This window comes from Convolutriloba macropyga, chromosome 3, assembly GCF_964194025.1.
Source record: "Convolutriloba macropyga chromosome 3, txConMacr16.3, whole genome shotgun sequence".
Lineage (NCBI taxonomy): Eukaryota > Metazoa > Xenacoelomorpha > Acoela > Convolutidae > Convolutriloba > Convolutriloba macropyga.
Window position 1 is genome coordinate 5758520 of NC_134470.1, and position 22256 is coordinate 5780775.

General features: G+C 36.6%; 2 protein-coding genes across 4 annotated transcripts in view; both read left to right on the forward strand.

Annotated features, from left to right (window-relative positions):
* Positions 1 to 22256, forward strand: part of LOC142336802 (uncharacterized) — a 78580-nt gene that overhangs the window by 6070 nt on the left and 50254 nt on the right. The window lies entirely within an intron of this gene.
* The window catches only part of LOC142335803 (uncharacterized), a 42462-nt gene that overhangs the window by 4160 nt on the left and 16046 nt on the right, over positions 1 to 22256 (forward strand). The window contains exons 2-6 of the mRNA XM_075384131.1: positions 1973 to 2072; positions 9964 to 10122; positions 14493 to 14642; positions 16132 to 16212; positions 17221 to 17296. Of these exons, the coding sequence (XP_075240246.1) occupies positions 1973 to 2072; positions 9964 to 10122; positions 14493 to 14642; positions 16132 to 16212; positions 17221 to 17296 (566 nt within the window). The remainder of the gene's footprint in view (positions 1 to 1972; positions 2073 to 9963; positions 10123 to 14492; positions 14643 to 16131; positions 16213 to 17220; positions 17297 to 22256) is intronic.

Consider the following 22256-nt stretch of genomic DNA (forward strand, 5'->3'; position numbering starts at 1 on the left):
AAGAAAAAGAGAAAAGAAAGCGAGAAAAGAAAGTGAGAACAGAAAGCGAGATAAAAAAGTGAGAGAAGAAAGTGAAAAAAGAAAGCGAAAAAAGAAAGCGAGAAAAGAGAGAACAGAAAGTCGGAAAAGAAAGTGAGAAATAAAGAGAGAGAAGAAAGTGAGAAAAGAAAGCGAAAAGAGAAAGGGAAAACAGAAAGCGAGAAAAGAAAGAGAGAAAAGAAAGAGAAAAAAGAAAGAGAAAAAAGACAGAGAAAAAAGAAAGTCAGAAAAGAAAGTGAGGAGAAAAAGTGAGAGAAGAAAGTGAGAGAAAAAAGTGAGAGAGGAAAGCGAGAAAAGAAAGTGAGAAAAGGAAGTGAGAAAAGAAAGTGAGAAAAAAAGAGAGAAAAGAAAGTGAGAAAAGAAAGTAAGAAAACAAAGTGAGAAAACAAAGTGAGAAAAGAAAGTGATTAAAGAAAAGGAGAAAAGAAAACGAAAAGAGAAAGGGAAAACAGAAAGCGAGAAAAGAAAGAGAGAAAAGAAAGAGAAAAAAGAAAGAAAAAAGACAGAGAAAAAAGAAAGTCAGAAAAGAAAGTGAGGAGAAAAAGTGAGAGAAGAAAGTGAGAGAAGAAAGTGAGAGAAAAAAGTGAGAGAGGAAAGCGAGAAAAGAAAGTGAGAAAAGGAAGTGAGAAAAGAAAGTGAGAAAAAAAGAGAGAAAAGAAAGTGAGAAAAGAAAGTAAGAAAACAAAGTGAGAAAACAAAGTGAGAAAAGAAAGTGATTAAAGAATGCAAGAAAAAATGAGAAAAGAAAAAGAGAAAAGAAAGCGAGAAAAGAAACTGAGAACAGAAAGCGAGATTAAAAAAAGTGAGAGAAGAAAGCGAAAAAAGAAAGCGAGAAAAGAAAAACAGAAAGTGAGAGTGAAAGTGAGAGAAGAAAATGAGAGAAGAAATTGAGAGAAGAAAGTGAGAAGAAAGCGAAAAAAAGAAATTGAAAGCGAAAAAGAAAAGGAGAAAAGAAAACGAGAAGAGAAAGGAAAAACAGAAAGCGAGAAAAGAAAGCGGGAAAAGAAAGTGAGAAGAGAAAGAGAAAAAAGAAAGTGAGAAAAGAAAGTGAGAAGAAAAAGTGAAAGAAAGTGAGAGAAGAAAGTGAGAGAAGAAAGTGAGAGAAGAAAGTGAGAGAAGAAAGTGAAAGAAAGTGAGAGAAGAAAGTGAGAAAAGAAAGTGAGAGAAGAAAGTGAGGGAAGAAATTGAGAGAAGAAAGTGAGAAAAGAAAGTGAGAAAGGAGAGAAAAGAAGGTGAGAAAAGAAAGTGAGAAAACAAAGTGAGAAAAGAAAGTGATTAAAGAATGCTAGAAAAAATTGAGAAAAGAAAAAGAGAAAAGAAAGCGGGAAAAGAAAGTGAGAACAGAAAGCGAGATAAAAAAGTGAGAGAAAAAAGTGAAAAAAGAAAGCGAAAAAAGAAAGCGAGAAAAGAGAGAACAGAAAGTGGGAAAAGAAAGTGAGAAATAAAGAGAGAGAAGAAAGCGAGAAAAGAAAGTGAGAAAAGAAAGCGAGAAAAGAAAGTGATAAAAGAAAAGGAGAAAAGAAAGCGAAAAGAGAAAGGGAAAAAAGAAAGCGAGAAAAGAAAGAGAGAAAAGAAAGAGAAAAAAGAAAGAGATAAAAGAAAGAGGAAAAAGAAAGTGAGAAAAGAAAGTGAGGGGAAAAAGTGAGAGAAGAAAGTGAGAGAAGAAAGTGAGAGAAGAAAGTGAGAGAAGAAAGTGAGAGAGGAAAGCGAGAAAAGAAAGTGAGAAAAGAAAGTGAGAAAAGAAAGTGAGAAAAAAAGAGAAAAGAAAGTGAGAAAAGAAAGTAAGAAAACAAAGTGAGAAAACAAAGTGAGAAAAGAAAGTGATTAAAGAAAGCAAGAAAAAATGAGAAAAGAAAAAGAGAAAAGAAAGCGAGAAAAGAAAGAGAGAACAGAAAGCGAGATAAAAAAAAGTGAGAGAAGAAAGCGAAAAAAGAAAGCGAGAAAAGAAAAACAGCAAGTGGGAAAAGAAAGTGAGAAAAAAAGAGAGAAAAAAACGAGAAAAGAAAGCGAGAAAAGGAAGTGAGAAAAGAAAGCGAGAAAAGAAAATGAGATGAGAAAGTGAGATAAGAAAGTGAGAGAAGAAACAGAGAGATAAGAAAGTGAGAGAAGCAACAGAGAAGAAAATGAGAGAGGAAAATTAGAGAGGAAATTAGAGAAAATGAGAGAAGGAAGTGATAGAAGAAATCGAAAGAAAGTGAGAAAAGAAAGTGAGAAAAGGAAGTGAGAAAAGAATGTAGAAGAAAATTAGAAAAGAAAGTGAAAAAAAGAAAGCGAGAAAAAAAGTGAGAAAAGAAAGTGAGAAAACAAAGTAGAAGAAAGTCAGAAAAGAAAGTGAGAAAAGAAAGCGAGAAAAGAAAGTGATAAAAGAAAGTGAGAAAAGTAAGCGCGCAAAGAAAGTGAAAACGGAAAGCGAGAAACGAAATTGAGAAACGAAAGTGAGAAAGGAAAGTGAGAAAAGAAAGTGAGAAGAAAAAGTGAGAAGAAAAAATGAGAGAAGAAAAAGTGAGAGAAGAATGTGAGAGAAGAAAGTCAGAGAACAAAGTAAGAGAAAGTGAGAGAAGAAAGCGAGAAAAGAAAGTGAGAGAAAAGCGAGAAAAGAAAGTGAGAAAAGAAAGTGAGAAAAGAAAGTGAGAAAAGAAGTTGAGAACAAAAATTGAGAAAAGAAAGTGAGAAAAGAAAGTGAGAAAAGAAGATGAGAAAAGATAGTGAGAAAAGAAAGTGAGAAAAGAAAGTGAGAAAAGAAAGTGAGAAAAAAGTGGGAAAAGAAAGTGAGAAAAGAAAGTAAGAAAAGAAAGTGAGTAAACAAAAGTGAGTGAACAAAGCGAGAAAAGAAAGTGAGAAAAGAAAGTGAGAAAAGAAGGTGAGAAGAAAAAGTGAGAAAAGAAAGTGAGAAAAGAAAGTGAGAAAAGAAGATGAGAAAAGATAGTGAGAAAAGAAAGTGAGAAAAGAAAGTGAGAAAAGAAAGTGAGAAAAGAAAGTGAGAAAAAAGTGGGAAAAGAAAGTGAGAAAAGAAAGTAAGAAGAGAAAGTGAGTAAACAAAAGTGAGTGAAGAAAGCGAGAAAAATAAGCGAGAAAAGCAAGTGAGAAAAGAAAGCGAGAAAAGAAAGTGAGAACAGAAAGCGAGAAAAGAATTCGAGAGAACGAAACGTGAAAAGAAAAGGAAATGAAAGCGAGAAAACAAAGTGAGACAAGAAACCGTGAAACGAAAGTGATAAACGAGAGCGAGAAAAAGGCAGAAAAAATTGAGAAACGAGAGCGGGAGACGAGAGCCAGAACAAAAGCGAGAAAAGAAAATGAGATGAGAAAGTGAGATAAGAAAGTGAGAGAAGAAACAGAGAGATAAGAAAGTGAGAGAAGGAACAGAGAAAATGAGAGAGGAAAATTAGAGAGGAAATTAGAGAAGAAAATGAGAGAAGGAAGTGATAGAAGAAATCGAAAGAAAGTGAGAAAAGAAAGTGAGAAAAGGAAGTGAGAAAAAAATGTAGAAGAAAATTAGAAAAGAAAGTGAAAAAAAGAAAGCGAGAAAAGAAAGTGAGAAAAGAAAGTGAGAAAAGAAAGTAGAAGAAAGTGAGAAAAGAAAATGAGAAAAGAAAGCGAGAAAAGAAAGTGAGAAAAGAAAGTGAGAAAAGTAAGCGCGCAAAGAAAGTGAAAACGGAAAGCGAGAAAAGAAAGTGAGAAACGAAAGTGAGAAAGGAAAGTGAGAAAAGAAAGTGAGAAGAAAAAGTGAGAAGAAAAAATGAGAGAAGAAAAACTGAGAGAAGAATGTGAGAGAAGAAAGTCAGAGAACAAAGTAAGAGAAAATGAGAGAAGAAAGCGAGAAAAGAAAGTGAGAGAAAAGCGAGAAAAGAAAGTGAGAAAAGAAAGTGAGAAAAGAAAGTGAGAAAAGAAAGTGAGAAAAGAAGGTGAGAAGAAAAAGTGAGAAAAGAAAGTGAGAAAAGAAGACGAGAAAAGATAGTGAGAAAAGAAAGTGAGAAAAGAAAGTGAGAAAAGAAAGTGAGAAAAAAGTGGGAAAAGAAAGTGAGAAAAGAAAGTAAGAAGAGAAAGTGAGTAAACAAAAGTGAGTGAAGAAAGCGAGAAAAATAAGCGAGAAAAGAAAGTGAGAAAAGAAAGCGAGAAAAGAAAGTGAGAACAGAAAGCGAGAAAAGAATTCGAGAGAACGAAACGTGAAAAGAGAAGGAAATGAAAGCGAGAAACTGAAAAGTGAGACAAGAAAGCGTGAAACGAAAGTGATAAACGAGAGCGAGAAAAAGGCAGAAAAAATTGAGAAACGAGAGAGGGAGACGAGAGCCAGAAAAAAAGCGAGAAAAGAAATTGAGAATTGAGAGCGAGAAAAGAAAGCGAGAATAATGTGAGAAACGAGAGCGAGAATAGAAAGGGAGGAAAGAGAAAAGAAACGAGAAAAGAAAGCGTCAAGAGAAAGTGAGAAAAGAAAGTGAGAAAAAAGTAGAAGAAAGTGAGAAAGGAAAGCGAGAAAAGAAAGCGAGAAACGAAAGTGAGAAAAGAAAGCGAGAAAAGAAAGCGAAAACGGAAAGCGAGAAAAGGAAGTGAGGAAAGAAAGTGAGAAAAGAAAGTAGAAGAAAGTGAGAAAAGAAAGCGAGAAAAGAAAGTGAGAAAAGAAAGTGAGAAAAGTAAGCGCGCAAAGAAAGTGAAAACGGAAAGCGAGAAAAGGAAGTGAGGAAAGAAAGTGAGAAAAAAAAGTGAGAAAAGAAAGTGAGAAGAGAAAGTGAGAAAAGAAAGTGAGAAGAAAAAGTGAGAAGAAAAAGTGAGAGAAGAAAATGAGAGAAGAAAATGAGAGAAGAAAGTGAGAGAAGAAAGTGAGAGAAGAAAGCGAGAGAAGAAAGCGAGAAAAGAAAGTGAGAGAAAAGCGAGAAAAGAAAGTGAGAAAAAAGTGGGAAAGGAAAGTGAGAAAAGAAAGTAAGAAAAGAAAGTGAGTAAACAAAAGTTAGTAAAGAAAGCGAGAAAAGTAAGCGAGAAAAGAAAGTGAGAAAAGAAAGCGAGAAACGAAAATGAGAACAGAAAGCGAGAAAAGAATTCGAGAGAACGAAGCGTGAAAAGAAAAGGAAATGAAAGCGAGAAAAGAAAGCAAGACAAGAAAGCCTGAAACGAAAGTGAAAAACGAGAGCGAGAAAAAGCCAGAAAAAATTGAGAAACGACAGCGGGAGACGAGAGCCAGAAAAAAAGCGAGAAAAGAAATTGAGAAACGAGAGCGAGAAAAGAAAGCGAGAATAATGTGAGAAACGAGAGCGAGAATAGAAAGGGAGGAAAGAGAAAAGAAACGAGAAAAGAAAGCGTCAAGAGAAAGTGAGAAAAGAAAGTGAGAAAAAAAAGTAGAAGAAAGTGAGAAAGGAAAGCGAGAAAAGAAAGCGAGAAACGAAAGCGAGAAAAGAAAGCGAGAAAAGAAAGCGAGAAAAGAAAACGAGAAAAGAAAGTTAGAAACGAAGGCGAGAAAAGAAAGCAAAGCGAGAAAAGAACGCGAGAAAAAGAAAGCGTGAAAAGAAAGTGAGAAACGAGAGCGAGAAACAGCCAGAAAAAATTGAGAAACGAGAGCGGGAAACGAGAGCCAGAAAAGAAGCGAGAAAAGAAAGTGAGAAAAAAGCAAGAAACGAAAGCTAGAAAAGAAATCGAGAAAAGAAAGTGAGAAAAAAAAGTGAGAAAAGAAGGCGAGAAAAGCGAGAAACGAAAGCTAGAAAATAAAGCGAAAAAAGAAGGTGAGAAAAGAAAGTGAGAAAAGAAAGTGAGAAAAGAAAGTGAGAAAAGAAAGTGAGAAAAGAAGGCGAGAAACGAAAGCGAGAAACGAAAGCGAGAAACGAAAGCGAGAAACGAAAGCGAGAAAAGAAAGCGAGAAAAGAAAGCGAGAAAAGAAAGCGAGAAAAGAAAGCGAGAAAAGAAAGCAAGAAAAGAAAGCGAGAAAAGAAAGCGAGAAAAGAAAGCGAGAAAAGAAAGCGGGAAAAGAAAGCGAGAAGAGAAAGCGAGAAAAGAAAGCGAGAAAAGAAAGCGAGAAAAGAAAACGAGAAAAGAAAGTTGGAGACGAAGGCGAGAAAAGAAAGCAAAGCGAGAAAAGAACGCGAGAAAAAGAAAGCGTGAAAAGAAAAAGAGAAACGAGAGCGAGAAACAGCCAGAAAAAATTGAGAAACGAGAGCGGGAAACGAGAGCCAGAAAAAAAGCCAGAAAAGAAAGTGAGAAAAAAGCAAGAAACGAAAGCTAGAAAAGAAATCGAGAAAAGAAAGTGAGAAAAAAAAGTGAGAAAAGAAGGCGAGAAAAGCGAGAAACGAAAGCTAGAAAATAAAGCGAAAAAAGAAAGTGAGAAAAGAAAGTGAGAAAAGAAAGTGAGAAAAGAAAGTGAGAAAAGAAAGTGAGAAAAGAAAGTGAGAAAAGAAGGCGAGAAACGAAAGCGAGAAACGAAAGCGAGAAACGAAAGCGAGAAAAGAAAACGAGAAAAGAAAGCGAGAAAAGAAAGCAAGAAAAGAAAGCAAGAAAAGAAAGCGAGAAAAGAAAGCGAGAAAAGAAAGCGAGAAAAGAAAGCGAGAAAAGAAAGCGAGAAAAGAAAGCGAGAAAAGAAAACGAGAAAAGAAAGCGAGAAAAGAAAACGAGAAAAGAAAGTTAGAAACGAAGGCGAGAAAAGAAAGCAAAGCGTGAAAAGAAGAAGAGAAACGAGAGCGAGAAAAAAAGCGAGAAAAAAATGAAATGAGAGCGAGAAAAGAAAGAGAAGAAATTGTCAAGAGAATGTGAGAAAAGAAAGCGAGAAAAAAAAGCGAGAAACGAGAGCGAGAATAGAAAGGGAGGAAAGAGATAAGAAACGAGAAAAGAAAGCGTCAAGGAAAGTGAGAAAAGAAAGTGAGAAAAAAAGTAGAAGAAAGTGAGAAAGGAAAGCGAGAAAGGAAAGCGAGAAAAGAAAGCGAGAAACGAAAGCGAGAAACGAAAGCGAGAAACGAAAGCTAGAAAAGAAAGCTAGAAAAGAAAGCGAGATAAGAATGTGAGAAAAGAACGAGAAATAAAAGTAAAAAAGGAAGCGAGAAAAGAAAGCGTGAAAAGAAAGTGAGAAACGAGAGCGAGAAACAGCCAGAAAAAATTGAGAAACGAGAGCGGGAAACGAGAGCCAGAAAAAAAGCGAGAAAAGAAAGTGAGAAAAAAGCAAGAAACGAAAGCTAGAAAAGAAATCGAGAAAAGAAAGTGAGAAAAAGTGAGAAAAGAAGGCGAGAAAAGCGAGAAACGAAAGCTAGAAAATAAAGCGAAAAAAGAAAGTGAGAAAAGAAAGTGAGAAAAGAAATTGAGAAAAGAAAGTGAGAGAAGAACGTGAGAAAAGAAAGTGAGAAAAGAAGGCGAGAAACGAAAGCGAGAAACGAAAGCGAGAAACGAAAGCGAGAAAAGAAAGCGAGAAAAGAAAGCGAGAAAAAAAAGCGAGCAAAAAAAGCGAGAAAAGACAGCGAGAAAAGAAAACGAGAAAAGAAAGCGAGAAAAGAAAGCGAGAAAAGAAAGTGAGAAACGAGAGCGAGAAACAGCCAGAAAAAATTGAGAAACGAGAGCGGGAAACGAGAGCCAGAAAAAATGCGAGAAAAGAAAGTGAGAAAAAAGCAAGAAACGAAAGCTAGAAAAGAAATCGAGAAAAGAAAGTGAGAAAAAAAAGTGAGAAAAGAAGGCGAGAAAAGCGAGAAACGAAAGCTAGAAAATAAAGCGAAAAAAGAAAGTGAGAAAAGAAAGTGAGAAAAGAAAGTGAGAAAAGAAAGTGAGAAAAGAAAGTGAGAAAAAAGCAAGAAACGAAAGCTAGAAAAGAAATCGAGAAAAGAAAGTGAGAGAAAAAAGTGAGAAAAGAAGGCGAGAAAAGCGAGAAACGAAAGCTAGAAAATAAAGCGAAAAAAGAAGGTGAGAAAAGAAAGTGAGAAAAGAAAGTGAGAAAAGAAAGTGAGAAAAGAAAGTGAGAAAAGAAGGCGAGAAACGAAAGCGAGAAACGAAAGCGAGAAACGAAAGCGAGAAAAGAAAGCGAGAAAAGAAAGCGAGAAAAGAAAGCGAGAAAAGAAAGCGAGAAAAGAAAGCAAGAAAAGAAAGCAAGAAAAGAAAGCGAGAAAAGAAAGCGAGAAAAGAAAGCGAGAAAAGAAAGCGGGAAAAGAAAGCGAGAAAAGAAAGCGAGAAAAGAAAGCGAGAAAAGAAAGCGAGAAAAGAAAACGAGAAAAGAAAGTTGGAGACGAAGGCGAGAAAAGAAAGCAAAGCGAGAAAAGAACGCGAGAAAAAGAAAGCGTGAAAAGAAAAAAAGAAACGAGAGCGAGAAACAGCCAGAAAAAATTGAGAAACGAGAGCGGGAAACGAGAGCCAGAAAAAAAGCCAGAAAAGAAAGTGAGAAAAAAGCAAGAAACGAAAGCTAGAAAATAAAGCGAAAAAAGAAAGTGAGAAAAGAAAGTGAGAAAAGAAAGTGAGAAAAGAAGGCGAGAAACGAAAGCGAGAAACGAAAGCGAGAAACGAAAGCGAGAAAAGAAAGCGAGAAAAGAAAGCGAGAAAAGAAAGCAAGAAAAGAAAGCAAGAAAAGAAAGCAAAGCGTGAAAAGAAGAAGAGAAACGAGAGCGAGAAAAAAAGCGAGAAAAAAATGAAACGAGAGCGAGAAAAGAAAGAGAAGAAATTGTCAAGAGAAAGTGAGAAAAGAAAGCGAGAAAAAAAAAGCGAGAAACGAGAGCGAGAATAGAAAGGGAGGAAAGAGATAAGAAACGAGAAAAGAAAGCGTCAAGGAAAGTGAGAAAAGAAAGTGAGAAAAAAAGTAGAAGAAAGTGAGAAAGGAAAGCGAGAAAGGAAAGCGAGAAAGGAAAGCGAGAAAAGAAAGCGAGAAACGAAAGCGAGAAACGAAAGCGAGAAACGAAAGCTAGAAAAGAAAGCTAGAAAAGAAAGCGAGAAAAGAATGTGAGAAAAGAACGAGAAATAAAAGTAAAAAAGGAAGCGAGAAAAGAAAGCGTGAAAAGAAAGTGAGAAACGAGAGCGAGAAACAGCCAGAAAAAATTGAGAAACGAGAGCGGGAAACGAGAGCCAGAAAAAAAGCGAGAAAAGAAAGTGAGAAAAAAGCAAGAAACGAAAGCTAGAAAAGAAATCGAGAAAAGAAAGTGAGAAAAAGTGAGAAAAGAAGGCGAGAAAAGCGAGAAACGAAAGCTAGAAAATAAAGCGAAAAAAGAAAGTGAGAAAAGAAAGTGAGAAAAGAAAGTGAGAAAAGAAAGTGAGAGAAGAACGTGAGAAAAGAAAGTGAGAAAAGAAGGCGAGAAACGAAAGCGAGAAACGAAAGCGAGAAACGAAAGCGAGAAAAGAAAGCGAGAAAAGAAAGCGAGAAAAAAAAAGCGAGCAAAAAAAGCGAGAAAAGACAGCGAGAAAAGAAAACGAGAAAAGAAAGCGAGAAAAGAAAGCGAGAAAAGAAAGTGAGAAACGAGAGCGAGAAACAGCCAGAAAAAATTGAGAAACGAGAGCGGGAAACGAGAGCCAGAAAAAAAGCGAGAAAAGAAAGTGAGAAAAAAGCAAGAAACGAAAGCTAGAAAAGAAATCGAGAAAAGAAAGTGAGAAAAAAAAGTGAGAAAAGAAGGCGAGAAAAGCGAGAAACGAAAGCTAGAAAATAAAGCGAAAAAAGAAAGTGAGAAAAGAAAGTGAGAAAAGAAAGTGAGAAAAGAAAGTGAGAAAAGAAAGTGAGAAAAAAGCAAGAAACGAAAGCTAGAAAAGAAATCGAGAAAAGAAAGTGAGAAAAAAAAGTGAGAAAAGAAGGCGAGAAAAGCGAGAAACGAAAGCTAGAAAATAAAGCGAAAAAAGAAGGTGAGAAAAGAAAGTGAGAAAAGAAAGTGAGAAAAGAAAGTGAGAAAAGAAAGTGAGAAAAGAAGGCGAGAAACGAAAGCGAGAAACGAAAGCGAGAAACGAAAGCGAGAAAAGAAAGCGAGAAAAGAAAGCGAGAAAAGAAAGCGAGAAAAGAAAGCAAGAAAAGAAAGCAAGAAAAGAAAGCGAGAAAAGAAAGCGAGAAAAGAAAGCGAGAAAAGAAAGCGGGAAAAGAAAGCGAGAAAAGAAAGCGAGAAAAGAAAGCGAGAAAAGAAAGCGAGAAAAGAAAACGAGAAAAGAAAGTTGGAGACGAAGGCGAGAAAAGAAAGCAAAGCGAGAAAAGAACGCGAGAAAAAGAAAGCGTGAAAAGAAAAAGAGAAACGAGAGCGAGAAACAGCCAGAAAAAATTGAGAAACGAGAGCGGGAAACGAGAGCCAGAAAAAAAGCCAGAAAAGAAAGTGAGAAAAAAGCAAGAAACGAAAGCTAGAAAAGAAATCGAGAAAAGAAAGTGAGAAAAAAAAAGTGAGAAAAGAAGGCGAGAAAAGCGGGAAACGAAAGCTAGAAAATAAAGCGAAAAAAGAAAGTGAGAAAAGAAAGTGAGAAAAGAAAGTGAGAAAAGAAAGTGAGAAAAGAAAGTGAGAAAAGAAAGTGAGAAAAGAAGGCGAGAAACGAAAGCGAGAAACGAAAGCGAGAAACGAAAGCGAGAAAAGAAAGCGAGAAAAGAAAGCGAGAAAAGAAAGCAAGAAAAGAAAACGAGAAAAGAAAGTTGGAGACGAAGGCGAGAAAAGAAAGCAAAGCGAGAAAAGAACGCGAGAAAAAGAAAGCGTGAAAAGAAAAAGAGAAACGAGAGCGAGAAACAGCCAGAAAAAATTGAGAAACGAGAGCGGGAAACGAGAGCCAGAAAAAAAGCCAGAAAAGAAAGTGAGAAAAAAGCAAGAAACGAAAGCTAGAAAAGAAATCGAGAAAAGAAAGTGAGGAAAAAAAAGTGAGAAAAGAAGGCGAGAAAAGCGAGAAACGAAAGCTAGAAAATAAAGCGAAAGAAGAAAGTGAGAAAAGAAAGTGAGAAAAGAACGTGAGAAAAGAAAGTGAGAAAAGAAAGTGAGAAAAGAAGGCGAGAAACGAAAGCGAGAAACGAAAGCGAGAAACGAAGGCGAGAAAAGAAAGCAAAGCGAGAAAAGAACGCGAGAAAAAGAAAGCGTGAAAAGAAAAAGAGAAACGAGAGCGAGAAACAGCCAGAAAAAATTGAGAAACGAGAGCGGGAAACGAGAGCCAGAAAAAAAGCCAGAAAAGAAAGTGAGAAAAAAGCAAGAAACGAAAGCTAGAAAAGAAATCGAGAAAAGAAAGTGAGAAAAAAAAAGTGAGAAAAGAAGGCGAGAAAAGCGAGAAACGAAAGCTAGAAAATAAAGCGAAAAAAGAAAGTGAGAAAAGAAAGTGAGAAAAGAAAGTGAGAAAAGAAAGTGAGAAAAGAAAGTGAGAAAAGAAAGTGAGAAAAGAAGGCGAGAAACGAAAGCGAGAAACGAAAGCGAGAAACGAAAGCGAGAAAAGAAAGCGAGAAAAGAAAGCGAGAAAAGAAAGCAAGAAAAGAAAGCAAGAAAAGAAAGCGAGAAAAGAAAGCGAGAAAAGAAAGCGAGAAAAGAAAGCGAGAAAAGAAAGCGAGAAAAGAAAGCGAGAAAAGAAAGCGAGAAAAGAAAACGAGAAAAGAAAGCGAGAAAAGAAAACGAGAAAAGAAAGTTAGAAACGAAGGCGAGAAAAGAAAGCAAAGCGTGAAAAGAAGAAGAGAAACGAGAGCGAGAAAAAAAGCGAGAAAAAAATGAAACGAGAGCGAGAAAAGAAAGAGAAGAAATTGTCAAGAGAAATTGAGAAAAGAAAGCGAGAAAAAAAGCGAGAAACGAGAGCGAGAATAGAAAGGGAGGATAGAGATAAGAAACGAGAAAAGAAAGCGTCAAGGAAAGTGAGAAAAGAAAGTGAGAAAAAAAGTAGAAGAAAGTGAGAAAGGAAAGCGAGAAAGGAAAGCGAGAAAAGAAAGCGAGAAACGAAAGCGAGAAACGAAAGCGAGAAACGAAAGCTAGAAAAGAAAGCTAGAAAAGAAAGCGAGAAAAGAATGTGAGAAAAGAACGAGAAATAAAAGTAAAAAAGGAAGCGAGAAAAGAAAGCGTGAAAAGAAAGTGAGAAACGAGAGCGAGAAACAGCCAGAAAAAATTGAGAAACGAGAGCGGGAAACGAGAGCCAGAAAAAAAGCGAGAAAAGAAAGTGAGAAAAAAGCAAGAAACGAAAGCTAGAAAAGAAATCGAGAAAAGAAAGTGAGAAAAAGTGAGAAAAGAAGGCGAGAAAAGCGAGAAACGAAAGCTAGAAAATAAAGCGAAAAAAGAAAGTGAGAAAAGAAAGTGAGAAAAGAAAGTGAGAAAAGAAAGTGAGAGAAGAACGTGAGAAAAGAATGTGAGAAAAGAAGGCGAGAAACGAAAGCGAGAAACGAAAGCGAGAAACGAAAGCGAGAAAAGAAAGCGAGAAAAGAAAGCGAGAAAAAAAAGCGAGCAAAAAAAGCGAGAAAAGACAGCGAGAAAAGAAAACGAGAAAAGAAAGCGAGAAAAGAAAGCGAGAAAAGAAAGTGAGAAACGAGAGCGAGAAACAGCCAGAAAAAATTGAGAAACGAGAGCGGGAAACGAGAGCCAGAGAAAAAGCGAGAAAGGAAAGTGAGAAAAAAGCAAGAAACGAAAGCTAGAAAAGAAATCGAGAAAAGAAAGTGAGAAAAAAAAGTGAGAAAAGAAGGCGAGAAAAGCGAGAAACGAAAGCTAGAAAATAAAGCGAAAAAAGAAAGTGAGAAAAGAAAGTGAGAAAAGAAAGTGAGAAAAGAAAGTGAGAAAAGAAAGTGAGAAAAGAAAGTGAGAAAAGAAGGCGAGAAACGAAAGCGAGAAACGAAAGCGAGAAAAGAAGGCGAGAAAAGAAGGCGAGAAAAGAAAGCGAGAAAAGAAAGCGAGAAAAGAAAGCGAGAAAAGAAAGCGAGAAAAGAAAGCGAGAAAAGAAAGCGAGAAAAGAAAGCGAGAAAAGAAAGCGAGAAAAGAAAACGAGAAAAGAAAGTTAGAAACGAAGGCGAGAAAAGAAAGCAAAGCGTGAAAAGAAGAGAAACGAGAGCGAGAAAAAAAAGCGAGAAAAAAATGAAACGAGAGCGAGAAAAGAAAGAGAAGAAAGTGTCAAGCGAAAGTGAGAAAAGAAAGCGAGAAAAAAAGCGAGAAACGAGAGCGAGAATAGAAAGGGAGGAAAGAGATAAGAAACGAGAAAAGAAAGCGTCAAGGAAAGTGAGAAAAGAAAGTGAGAAAAAAAGTAGAAGAAAGTGAGAAAGGAAAGCGAGAAAGGAAAGCGAGAAAAGAAAGCGAGAAACGAAAGCGAGAAACGAAAGCGAGAAACGAAAGCTAGAAAAGAAAGCTAGAAAAGAAAGCGAGAAAAGAATGTGAGAAAAGAACGAGAAATAAAAGTAAAAAAGGAAGCGAGAAAAGAAAGCGTGAAAAGAAAGTGAGAAACGAGAGCGAGAAACAGCCAGAAAAAATTGAGAAACGAGAGCGGGAAACGAGAGCCAGAAAAAAAGCGAGAAAAGAAAGTGAGAAAAAAGCAAGAAACGAAAGCTAGAAAAGAAATCGAGAAAAGAAAGTGAGAAAAAGTGAGAAAAGAAGGCGAGAAAAGCGAGAAACGAAAGCTAGAAAATAAAGCGAAAAAAGAAAGTGAGAAAAGAAAGTGAGAAAAGAAAGTGAGAAAAGAAAGTGAGAGAAGAACGTGAGAAAAGAATGTGAGAAAAGAAGGCGAGAAACGAAAGCGAGAAACGAAAGCGAGAAACGAAAGCGAGAAAAGAAAGCGAGAAAAGAAAGCGAGAAAAAAAAGCGAGCAAAAAAAGCGAGAAAAGACAGCGAGAAAAGAAAACGAGAAAAGAAAGCGAGAAAAGAAAGCGAGAAAAGAAAGTGAGAAACGAGAGCGAGAAACAGCCAGAAAAAATTGAGAAACGAGAGCGGGAAACGAGAGCCAGAGAAAAAGCGAGAAAGGAAAGTGAGAAAAAAGCAAGAAACGAAAGCTAGAAAAGAAATCGAGAAAAGAAAGTGAGAAAAAAAAGTGAGAAAAGAAGGCGAGAAAAGCGAGAAACGAAAGCTAGAAAATAAAGCGAAAAAAGAAAGTGAGAAAAGAAAGTGAGAAAAGAAAGTGAGAAAAGAAAGTGAGAAAAGAAAGTGAGAAAAGAAAGTGAGAAAAGAAGGCGAGAAACGAAAGCGAGAAACGAAAGCGAGAAAAGAAGGCGAGAAAAGAAGGCGAGAAAAGAAAGCGAGAAAAGAAAGCGAGAAAAGAAAGCGAGAAAAGAAAGCGAGAAAAGAAAGCGAGAAAAGAAAGCGAGAAAAGAAAGCGAGAAAAGAAAGCGAGAAAAGAAAACGAGAAAAGAAAGTTAGAAACGAAGGCGAGAAAAGAAAGCAAAGCGTGAAAAGAAGAGAAACGAGAGCGAGAAAAAAAAGCGAGAAAAAAATGAAACGAGAGCGAGAAAAGAAAGAGAAGAAAGTGTCAAGCGAAAGTGAGAAAAGAAAGCGAGAAAAAAAGCGAGAAACGAGAGCGAGAATAGAAAGGGAGGAAAGAGATAAGAAACGAGAAAAGAAAGCGTCAAGAGAAAGTGAGAAAAGAAAGTGAGAAAAAAAGTAGAAGAAAGTGAGAAAGGAAAGCGAGAAAGGAAAGCGAGAAAGGAAAGCGAGAAAAGAAAGCGAGAAAAGAAAGCGAGAAAAGAAAGCGAGAAAAGAAAGCGAGAAAAGAAAGCGAGAAAAGAAAGCGAGAAAAGAAAACGAGAAAAGAAAGTTAGAAACGAAGGCGAGAAAAGAAAGCAAAGCGTGAAAAGAAGAGAAACGAGAGCGAGAAAAAAAAGCGAGAAAAAAATGAAACGAGAGCGAGAAAAGAAAGAGAAGAAAGTGTCAAGCGAAAGTGAGAAAAGAAAGCGAGAAAAAAAGCGAGAAACGAGAGCGAGAATAGAAAGGGAGGAAAGAGATAAGAAACGAGAAAAGAAAGCGTCAAGAGAAAGTGAGAAAAGAAAGTGAGAAAAAAAGTAGAAGAAAGTGAGAAAGGAAAGCGAGAAAGGAAAGCGAGAAAGGAAAGCTAGAAAATAAAGCGAAAAAAGAAAGTGAGAAAAGAAAGTGAGAAAAGAAAGTGAGAAAAGAAAGTGAAAAAAGAAAGTGAGAAAAGAAAGTGAGAAAAGAAGGCGAGAAACGAAAGCGAGAAACGAAAGCGAGAAAAGAAGGCGAGAAAAGAAGGCGAGAAAAGAAAGCGAGAAAAGAAAGCGAGAAAAGAAAGCGAGAAAAGAAAGCGAGAAAAGAAAGCGAGAAAAGAAAGCGAGAAAAGAAAGCGAGAAAAGAAAACGAGAAAAGAAAGTTAGAAAGGAAGGCGAGAAAAGAAAGCAAAGCGTGAAAAGAAGAGAAACGAGAGCGAGAAAAAAAAGCGAGAAAAAAATGAAACGAGAGCGAGAAAAGAAAGAGAAGAAAGTGTCAAGCGAAAGTGAGAAAAGAAAGCGAGAAAAAAAGCGAGAAACGAGAGCGAGAATAGAAAGGGAGGAAAGAGATAAGAAACGAGAAAAGAAAGCGTCAAGAGAAAGTGAGAAAAGAAAGTGAGAAAAAAAGTAGAAGAAAGTGAGAAAGGAAAGCGAGAAAGGAAAGCGAGAAAGGAAAGCGAGAAAAGAAAGCGAGAAAAGAAAGCGAGAAACGAAAGCGAGAAACGAAAGCGAGAAACGAAAGCTAGAAAAGAAAGCTAGAAAAGAAAGCGAGAAAAGAATGTGAGAAATGAGAACGAGAAATAAAAGTAAAAAAGGAAGCGAGAAAAGAACGCGAGAAAATAAAGCGTGAAAAGAAAGTGAGAAACGAGAGCGAGAAACAGCCAGAAAAAATTGAGAAACGAGAGCGGGAAACGAGAGCCAGAAAAAAGCGAGAAAAGAAAGTGAGAAAAAAGCAAGAAACGAAAGCTAGAAAAGAAATCGAGAAAAGAAAGTGAGAAAAAGTGAGAAAAGAAGGCGAGAAAAGCGAGAAACGAAAGCTAGAAAATAAAGCGAAAAAAGAAAGTGAGAAAAGAAAGTGAGAAAAGAAAGTGAGAGAAGAAAGTGAGAAAAGAAAGTGAGAAAAGAAGGCGAGAAACGAAAGCGAGAAACAAAAGCGAGAAACGATCGCGAGAAACGAACGCGAGAAACGAACGCGAGAAAAGAAAGCGAGAAAAGAAAGCGAGAAAAGAAAGCGAGAAAAGAAAGCGAGAAAAGAAAGCGGGAAAAGAAAGCGAGAAAAGAAAACGAGAAAAGAAAGTTAGAAACGAAGGCGAGAAAAGAAAGCAAAGCGTGAAAAGAAGAAGAGAAACGAGAGCGAGAAAAAAACCGAGAAAAAAATGAAACGAGAGCGAGAAAAGAAAGAGAAGAAAGTGTCAAGAGAAAGTGAGAAAAGAAAGCGAGAAAAAAGCGAGAAACGAGAGCGAGAAAAGAAAGCTTGAAACGAAGGCGAGAAAAGAAAGCGAGAAAAGAAAGCGAGAAAAGAAAGCGAGAAAAGAAAGCGAGAAAAAAAGCGAGAGAAGAAAGCATGAAAAGAAAATGAGAAACGACAGAGAAAAGAAAGCCAGAAAAAAGTGAGAAACCAGAGCGAGAAACGAGAGCGAGAAAAAAAAAATTGAGAAACAAGAGCGAGAAAAGAAAGCCGCAAAAAAAATTGAGAAACGAGAGCGAGAAAAGAAAGCGAGAAAAAAATGAAACGAGAGCGAGAAAAGAAAGAGAAGAAAGTGTCAAGAGAAAGTGAGAAAAGAAAACGAGAAAAAAGCGAGAAACTAGAGCGAGAAAAGAAAGCTTGAAAGGAAAGCTAGAAAAGAAAGCCAGAAAAAAGCGAGAAAAGAAAGTGAAAAAAGAAATTGAAAAAAGAAAGTGAGAAAAGAAAGTGAGAAAAGAAAGCGAGAAAATAAAGTGACAAAAGAAAGTGAGAAAAGAAAGTGAGAAAAAAAGTGAGAAACGAAATTCAGAGGAAAGCGAGAAAAGAAAGTGAGAAAAGAAAGTGAGAAAAGGAAGGGAGAAAAGAAAGTGAGAAAAGAAGGCGAGAAAAGAAAGCGAGAATTAAAAGTAAAAAAATAGCGAGAAAAGAACGCGAGTAAAGAAAGCGTGAAAAAAAGTGAGAAACGAGAGCGAGAAAGAAAAGAAAACCAGAAAAACTTCAGAAACGAGAGTGGGAAACGAGAGCCAGAAATAAAGCGAGAAAAGAAAGTGAGAACCGAGAGCGAGAAAAAAAAGCGAGAAAAAGGTGAGCAATGAGAGCGAGAATAGAAAGGGAGGAAAGAGAAAAGAAACGAGAAAAGAAAGCGAGAAAAGAAAGCGAGAAAAGAAAACGAGAAAAGAAAGTTAGAAACGAAGGCGAGAAAAGAAAGCAAAGCGTGAAAAGAAGAGAAACGAGAGCGAGAAAAAAAAGCGAGAAAAAAATGAAACGAGAGCGAGAAAAGAAAGAGAAGAAAGTGTCAAGAGAAAGTGAGAAAAGAAAGCGAGAAAAAAAGCGAGAAACGAGAGCGAGAATAGAAAGGGAGGAAAGAGATAAGAAACGAGAAAAGAAAGCGTCAAGAGAAAGTGAGAAAAGAAAGTGAGAAAAAAAGTAGAAGAAAGTGAGAAAGGAAAGCGAGAAAGGAAAGCGAGAAAAGAAAGCGAGAAACGAAAGCGAGAAACGAAAGCGAGAAACGAAAGCTAGAAAAGAAAGCTAGAAAAGAAAGCGAGAAAAGAATGTGAGAAAAGAGAACGAGAAATAAAAGTAAAAAAGGAAGCGAGAAAAGAACGCGAGAAAATAAAGCGTGAAAAGAAAGTGAGAAACGAGAGCGAGAAACAGCCAGAAAAAATTGAAAAACGAGAGCGGGAAACGAGAGCCAGAAAAAAAGCGAGAAAAGAAAGTGAGAAAAAAGCAAGAAACGAAAGCTAGAAAAGAAATCGAGAAAAGAAAGTGAGAAAAAGTGAGAAAAGAAGGCGAGAAAAGCGAGAAACGAAAGCTAGAAAATAAAGCGAAAAAGGAAAGTGAGAAAAGAAAGTGAGAAAAGAAAGTGAGCGAAGAAAGTGAGAAAAGAAAATGAGAAAAGAAGGCGAGAAACGAAAGCGAGAAACAAAAGCGAGAAACGAACGCGAGAAACGAACGCGAGAAAAGAAAGCGAGAAAAGAAAGCGAGAAAAGAAAGCGAGAAAAGAAAGCGAGAAAAGAAAGCGGGAAAAGAAAGCGAGAAAAGAAAACGAGAAAAGAAAGTTAGAAACGAAGGCGAGAAAAGAAAGCAAAGCGTGAAAAGAAGAAGAGAAACGAGAGCGAGAAAAAAACCGAGAAAAAAATGAAACGAGAGCGAGAAAAGAAAGAGAAGAAAGTGTCAAGAGAAAGTGAGAAAAGAAAGCGAGAAAAAAGAGAGAAACGAGAGCGAGAAAAGAAAGCTTGAAACGAAGGCGAGAAAAGAAAGCGAGAAAAGAAAGCGAGAAAAGAAAGCGAGAAAAGAAAGCGAGAAAAAAAGCGAGAGAAGAAAGCATGAAAAGAAAATGAGAAACGACAGAGAAAAGAAAGCCAGAAAAAAGTGAGAAACCACAGCGAGAAACGAGAGCGAGAAAAGGAAGCCGCAAAAAAATTGAGAAGCAAGAGCGAGAAAAGAAAGCCGCAAAAAAAATTGAGAAACGAGAGCGAGAAAAGAAAGCGAGAAAAAAATGAAACGAGAGGGAGAAAAGAAAGAGAAGAAAGTGTCAAGAGAAAGTGAGAAAAGAAAGCGAGAAAAAAAGCGAGAAACGAGAGCGAGAATAGAAAGGGAGGAAAGAGATAAGAAACGAGAAAAGAAAGCGTCAAGAGAAAGTGAGAAAAGAAAGTGAGAAAAAAAGTAGAAGAAAGTGAGAAAGGAAAGCGAGAAAGGAAAGCGAGAAAAGAAAGCGAGAAACGAAAGCGAGAAACGAAAGCGAGAAACGAAAGCGAGAAACGAAAGCTAGAAAAGAAAGCTAGAAAAGAAAGCGAGAAAAGAATGTGAGAAAAGAGAACGAGAAATAAAAGTAAAAAAGGAAGCGAGAAAAGAACGCGAGAAAATAAAGCGTGAAAAGAAAGTGAGAAACGAGAGCGAGAAACAGCCAGAAAAAATTGAAAAACGAGAGCGGGAAACGAGAGCCAGAAAAAAAGCGAGAAAAGAAAGTGAGAAAAAAGCAAGAAACGAAAGCTAGAAAAGAAATCGAGAAAAGAAAGTGAGAAAAAGTGAGAAAAGAAGGCGAGAAAAGCGAGAAACGAAAGCTAGAAAATAAAGCGAAAAAGGAAAGTGAGAAAAGAAAGTGAGAAAAGAAAGTGAGAGAAGAAAGTGAGAAAAGAAAATGAGAAAAGAAGGCGAGAAACGAAAGCGAGAAACAAAAGCGAGAAACGAACGCGAGAAACGAACGCGAGAAAAGAAAGCGAGAAAAGAAAGCGAGAAAAGAAAGCGAGAAAAGAAAGCGAGAAAAGAAAGCGGGAAAAGAAAGCGAGAAAAGAAAACGAGAAAAGAAAGTTAGAAACGAAGGCGAGAAAAGAAAGCAAAGCGTGAAAAGAAGAAGAGAAACGAGAGCGAGAAAAAAACCGAGAAAAAAATGAAACGAGAGCGAGAAAAGAAAGAGAAGAAAGTGTCAAGAGAAAGTGAGAAAAGAAAGCGAGAAAAAAGAGAGAAACGAGAGCGAGAAAAGAAAGCTTGAAACGAAGGCGAGAAAAGAAAGCGAGAAAAGAAAGCGAGAAAAGAAAGCGAGAAAAGAAAGCGAGAAAAAAAGCGAGAGAAGAAAGCATGAAAAGAAAATGAGAAACGACAGAGAAAAGAAAGCCAGAAAAAAGTGAGAAACCACAGCGAGAAACGAGAGCGAGAAAAGGAAGCCGCAAAAAAATTGAGAAGCAAGAGCGAGAAAAGAAAGCCGCAAAAAAAATTGAGAAACGAGAGCGAGAAAAGAAAGCGAGAAAAAAATGAAACGAGAGGGAGAAAAGAAAGAGAAGAAAGTGTCAAGAGAAAGTGAGAAAAGAAAGCGAGAAAAAAGCGAGAAACTAGAGCGAGAAAAGAAAGCTTGAAAGGAAAGCTAGAAAAGAAAGCCAGAAAAAAGCGAGAAAAGAAAGTGAAAAAAGAAATTGAAAAAAGAAAGTGAGAAAAGAAAGTGAGAAAAGAAAGCGAGAAAATAAAGTGACAAAAGAAAGTGGGAAAAGAAAGTGAGAAAAAAATTGAGAAACGAAATTGAGAGGAAAGCGAGAAAAGAAAGTGAGAAAAGAAAGTGAGAAAAGGAAGGGAGAAAAGAAAGTGAGAAAAGAAGGCGAGAAAAGAAAGCGAGAATTAAAAGTAAAAAAATAGCGAGAAAAGAACGCGAGTAAAGAAAGCGTGAAAATAAGTGAGAAACGAGAGCGAGAAAGAAAAGAAAACCAGAAAAACTTCAGAAACGAGAGTGGGAAACGAGAGCCAGAAATAAAGCGAGAAAAGAAAGTGAGAACCGAGAGCGAGAAAAGAAAGCGAGAAAAAGGTGAGCAATGAGAGCGAGAATAGAAAGGGAGGAAAGAGAAAAGAAACGAGAAAAGAAACCGTCAAGAGAGAAAGGAAAGCGAGAAACGAAAGCGAGAAACAAAAGCGAGAGACAAAAGCGGGAAAAGGAAGCGGGAAAAGAAAGTTAGAAACGAAAGCGAGAAATGAAAGCAAAACGTGAAAGAAAAAGAGAAACGAGAGCGAGAAAGAAAAGAAAACGAGAAAAAATTGAGAAATGGGAGCGGGAAACGAGAACCAGAAAAAAAACGAGAAAAGAAAGTGAGAACCGAGAGCAAGAAATGAAACCGAGAAAAGAAATCGAGAAAAGAAATCGAGAAAAGAAAGCGAGGAAAGAAAGCGAGGAAAGAAAGCGAGAAAAGAAAGCGAGAGAAGAAAGTTAGAAACGAAAGCGAGAAAAGAAAGCAAAGGGTGAAAAGAAAAACAGAAGTGAGAGCGAGAAAAGACAGCCAGAAAATAATTGAGAAACGAGAGCGAGAAAAGAAAGTGAGAAACGAGAGCGACAAAAGAAAGAGAAAAGAAATCGAGAGAAGAAAGCGTCAAGAGAAAGTGAGAAAAGAAAGCGGAAAAGAAAGCGAGAAGTGAGAGCGAGAAAAAAACCGAGAAAAGAAAGCTGGAAACGAAAGCTAAGAAAAGAAAGCGAGAAAAAAGTGAGAAAAGAAAGTGAAAAAAGAAAGTGAAAAACGAAAGTGAGAAAAGAAAGTGAGAAAAGAAAGCGAGAGAAAGGAAGTGAGAAAAAAAGTGAGAAACGAGAGCGAGGAAAAAGAAGAAAGTGAGAATTGAAAGCGAGAAAAGAAAGTGTGAGAAAACAAATTAAGAAACAGAGCGAAAAGAAAGCGAGAAAAGAGAGAGAAATTGAAAATAGAGGGCGTCAAATGAAAGCGAGAAAAGAAAGCGAGAAAAGGAGAAAAGAAAGTGAGAAACAAACGCGAGGAAAAAAGAGAAAAAAGTGAGAAACGAGAGCGAGAAAACGAAGCGAGAAAATAATTAAGAAACAGAGCGAGAAAAGAAAGCGAGAAAAGAGAGGAAAGAAATCGAAAAAAGAAAGCGTCTAGAGAAAGTGAGAAAAGAAAGCGAGAAAAAAAGAGAAAGGAAAATGAGAAAAGACAAGTGAGAAAAGAAAGAGAGAAAAGAAAGAGAAAAAAGAAAGTGAAAAAAGTCAGAAAAGAAAGTGAAAAAAGAAAGTGAAAAAAAAGTGAAAACAGAAAGTGAGAAAAGAAAGTGAGAAAAGAAAGTGAGAAAAAGAAAATGAGAAAAGAAAGTGAGAAACGAAAGTGAGACAAGAAAGTGAGACAAGAAAGTGAGAAAAGAAAGTGAGAAAAGAAAGTGAGAAAAGAAAGAGAGAAAAGAAAGTGAAAAAAGTCAGAAAAGAAAGTGAAAAAAGAAAGTGAAAAAAAGTGAAAACAGAAAGTGAGAAAAGAAAGTGAGAAAAGAAAGTGAGAAAAGAAAGTGAGAAAAGAAAGTGAGAAAAGAAAGTGAGAAAAGAAAGCGAAAAAAGAAACTGAGAACAGAAACTGAGAAAATAAAGTGGGAAAAGGAAGTGAGAAAAAATGCGAAAAGAAAGCGAGAAAAGAAAGTGAGAAAAGAAAGTGAGAAAAGAAAGTGAGAAAAGAAAGTGGGAAAAGAAAGTGAGCAAAGAAAGCAAGAAAAAGAATTGAGAAAAGAAAGTGAGAAACGAAAGGGAGAAAAAGCGAGAAAAAATGAGAAACGAGAGAGAAAAAAGAAATCGAGAAAAGAAAGTGTCAAGAGAAAGTGAGAAAAGAAAGCGAGAAATGTGAGAAAAAGCGAGAAAAGAAAGCGAGAAACGATAGCGAGAAAAAAAACCAGATAAAGTGAGAAAAAAAGCGAGAAAAAAAGAAAGAAAAGAAATTGAGAAAAGAAAATGAGAAAAGAAAATGAGAAAAAGGGAGAAAACCAGAAAAAAAGGTGAAAAACGAAAGCGAGAAAAAGCGAGAA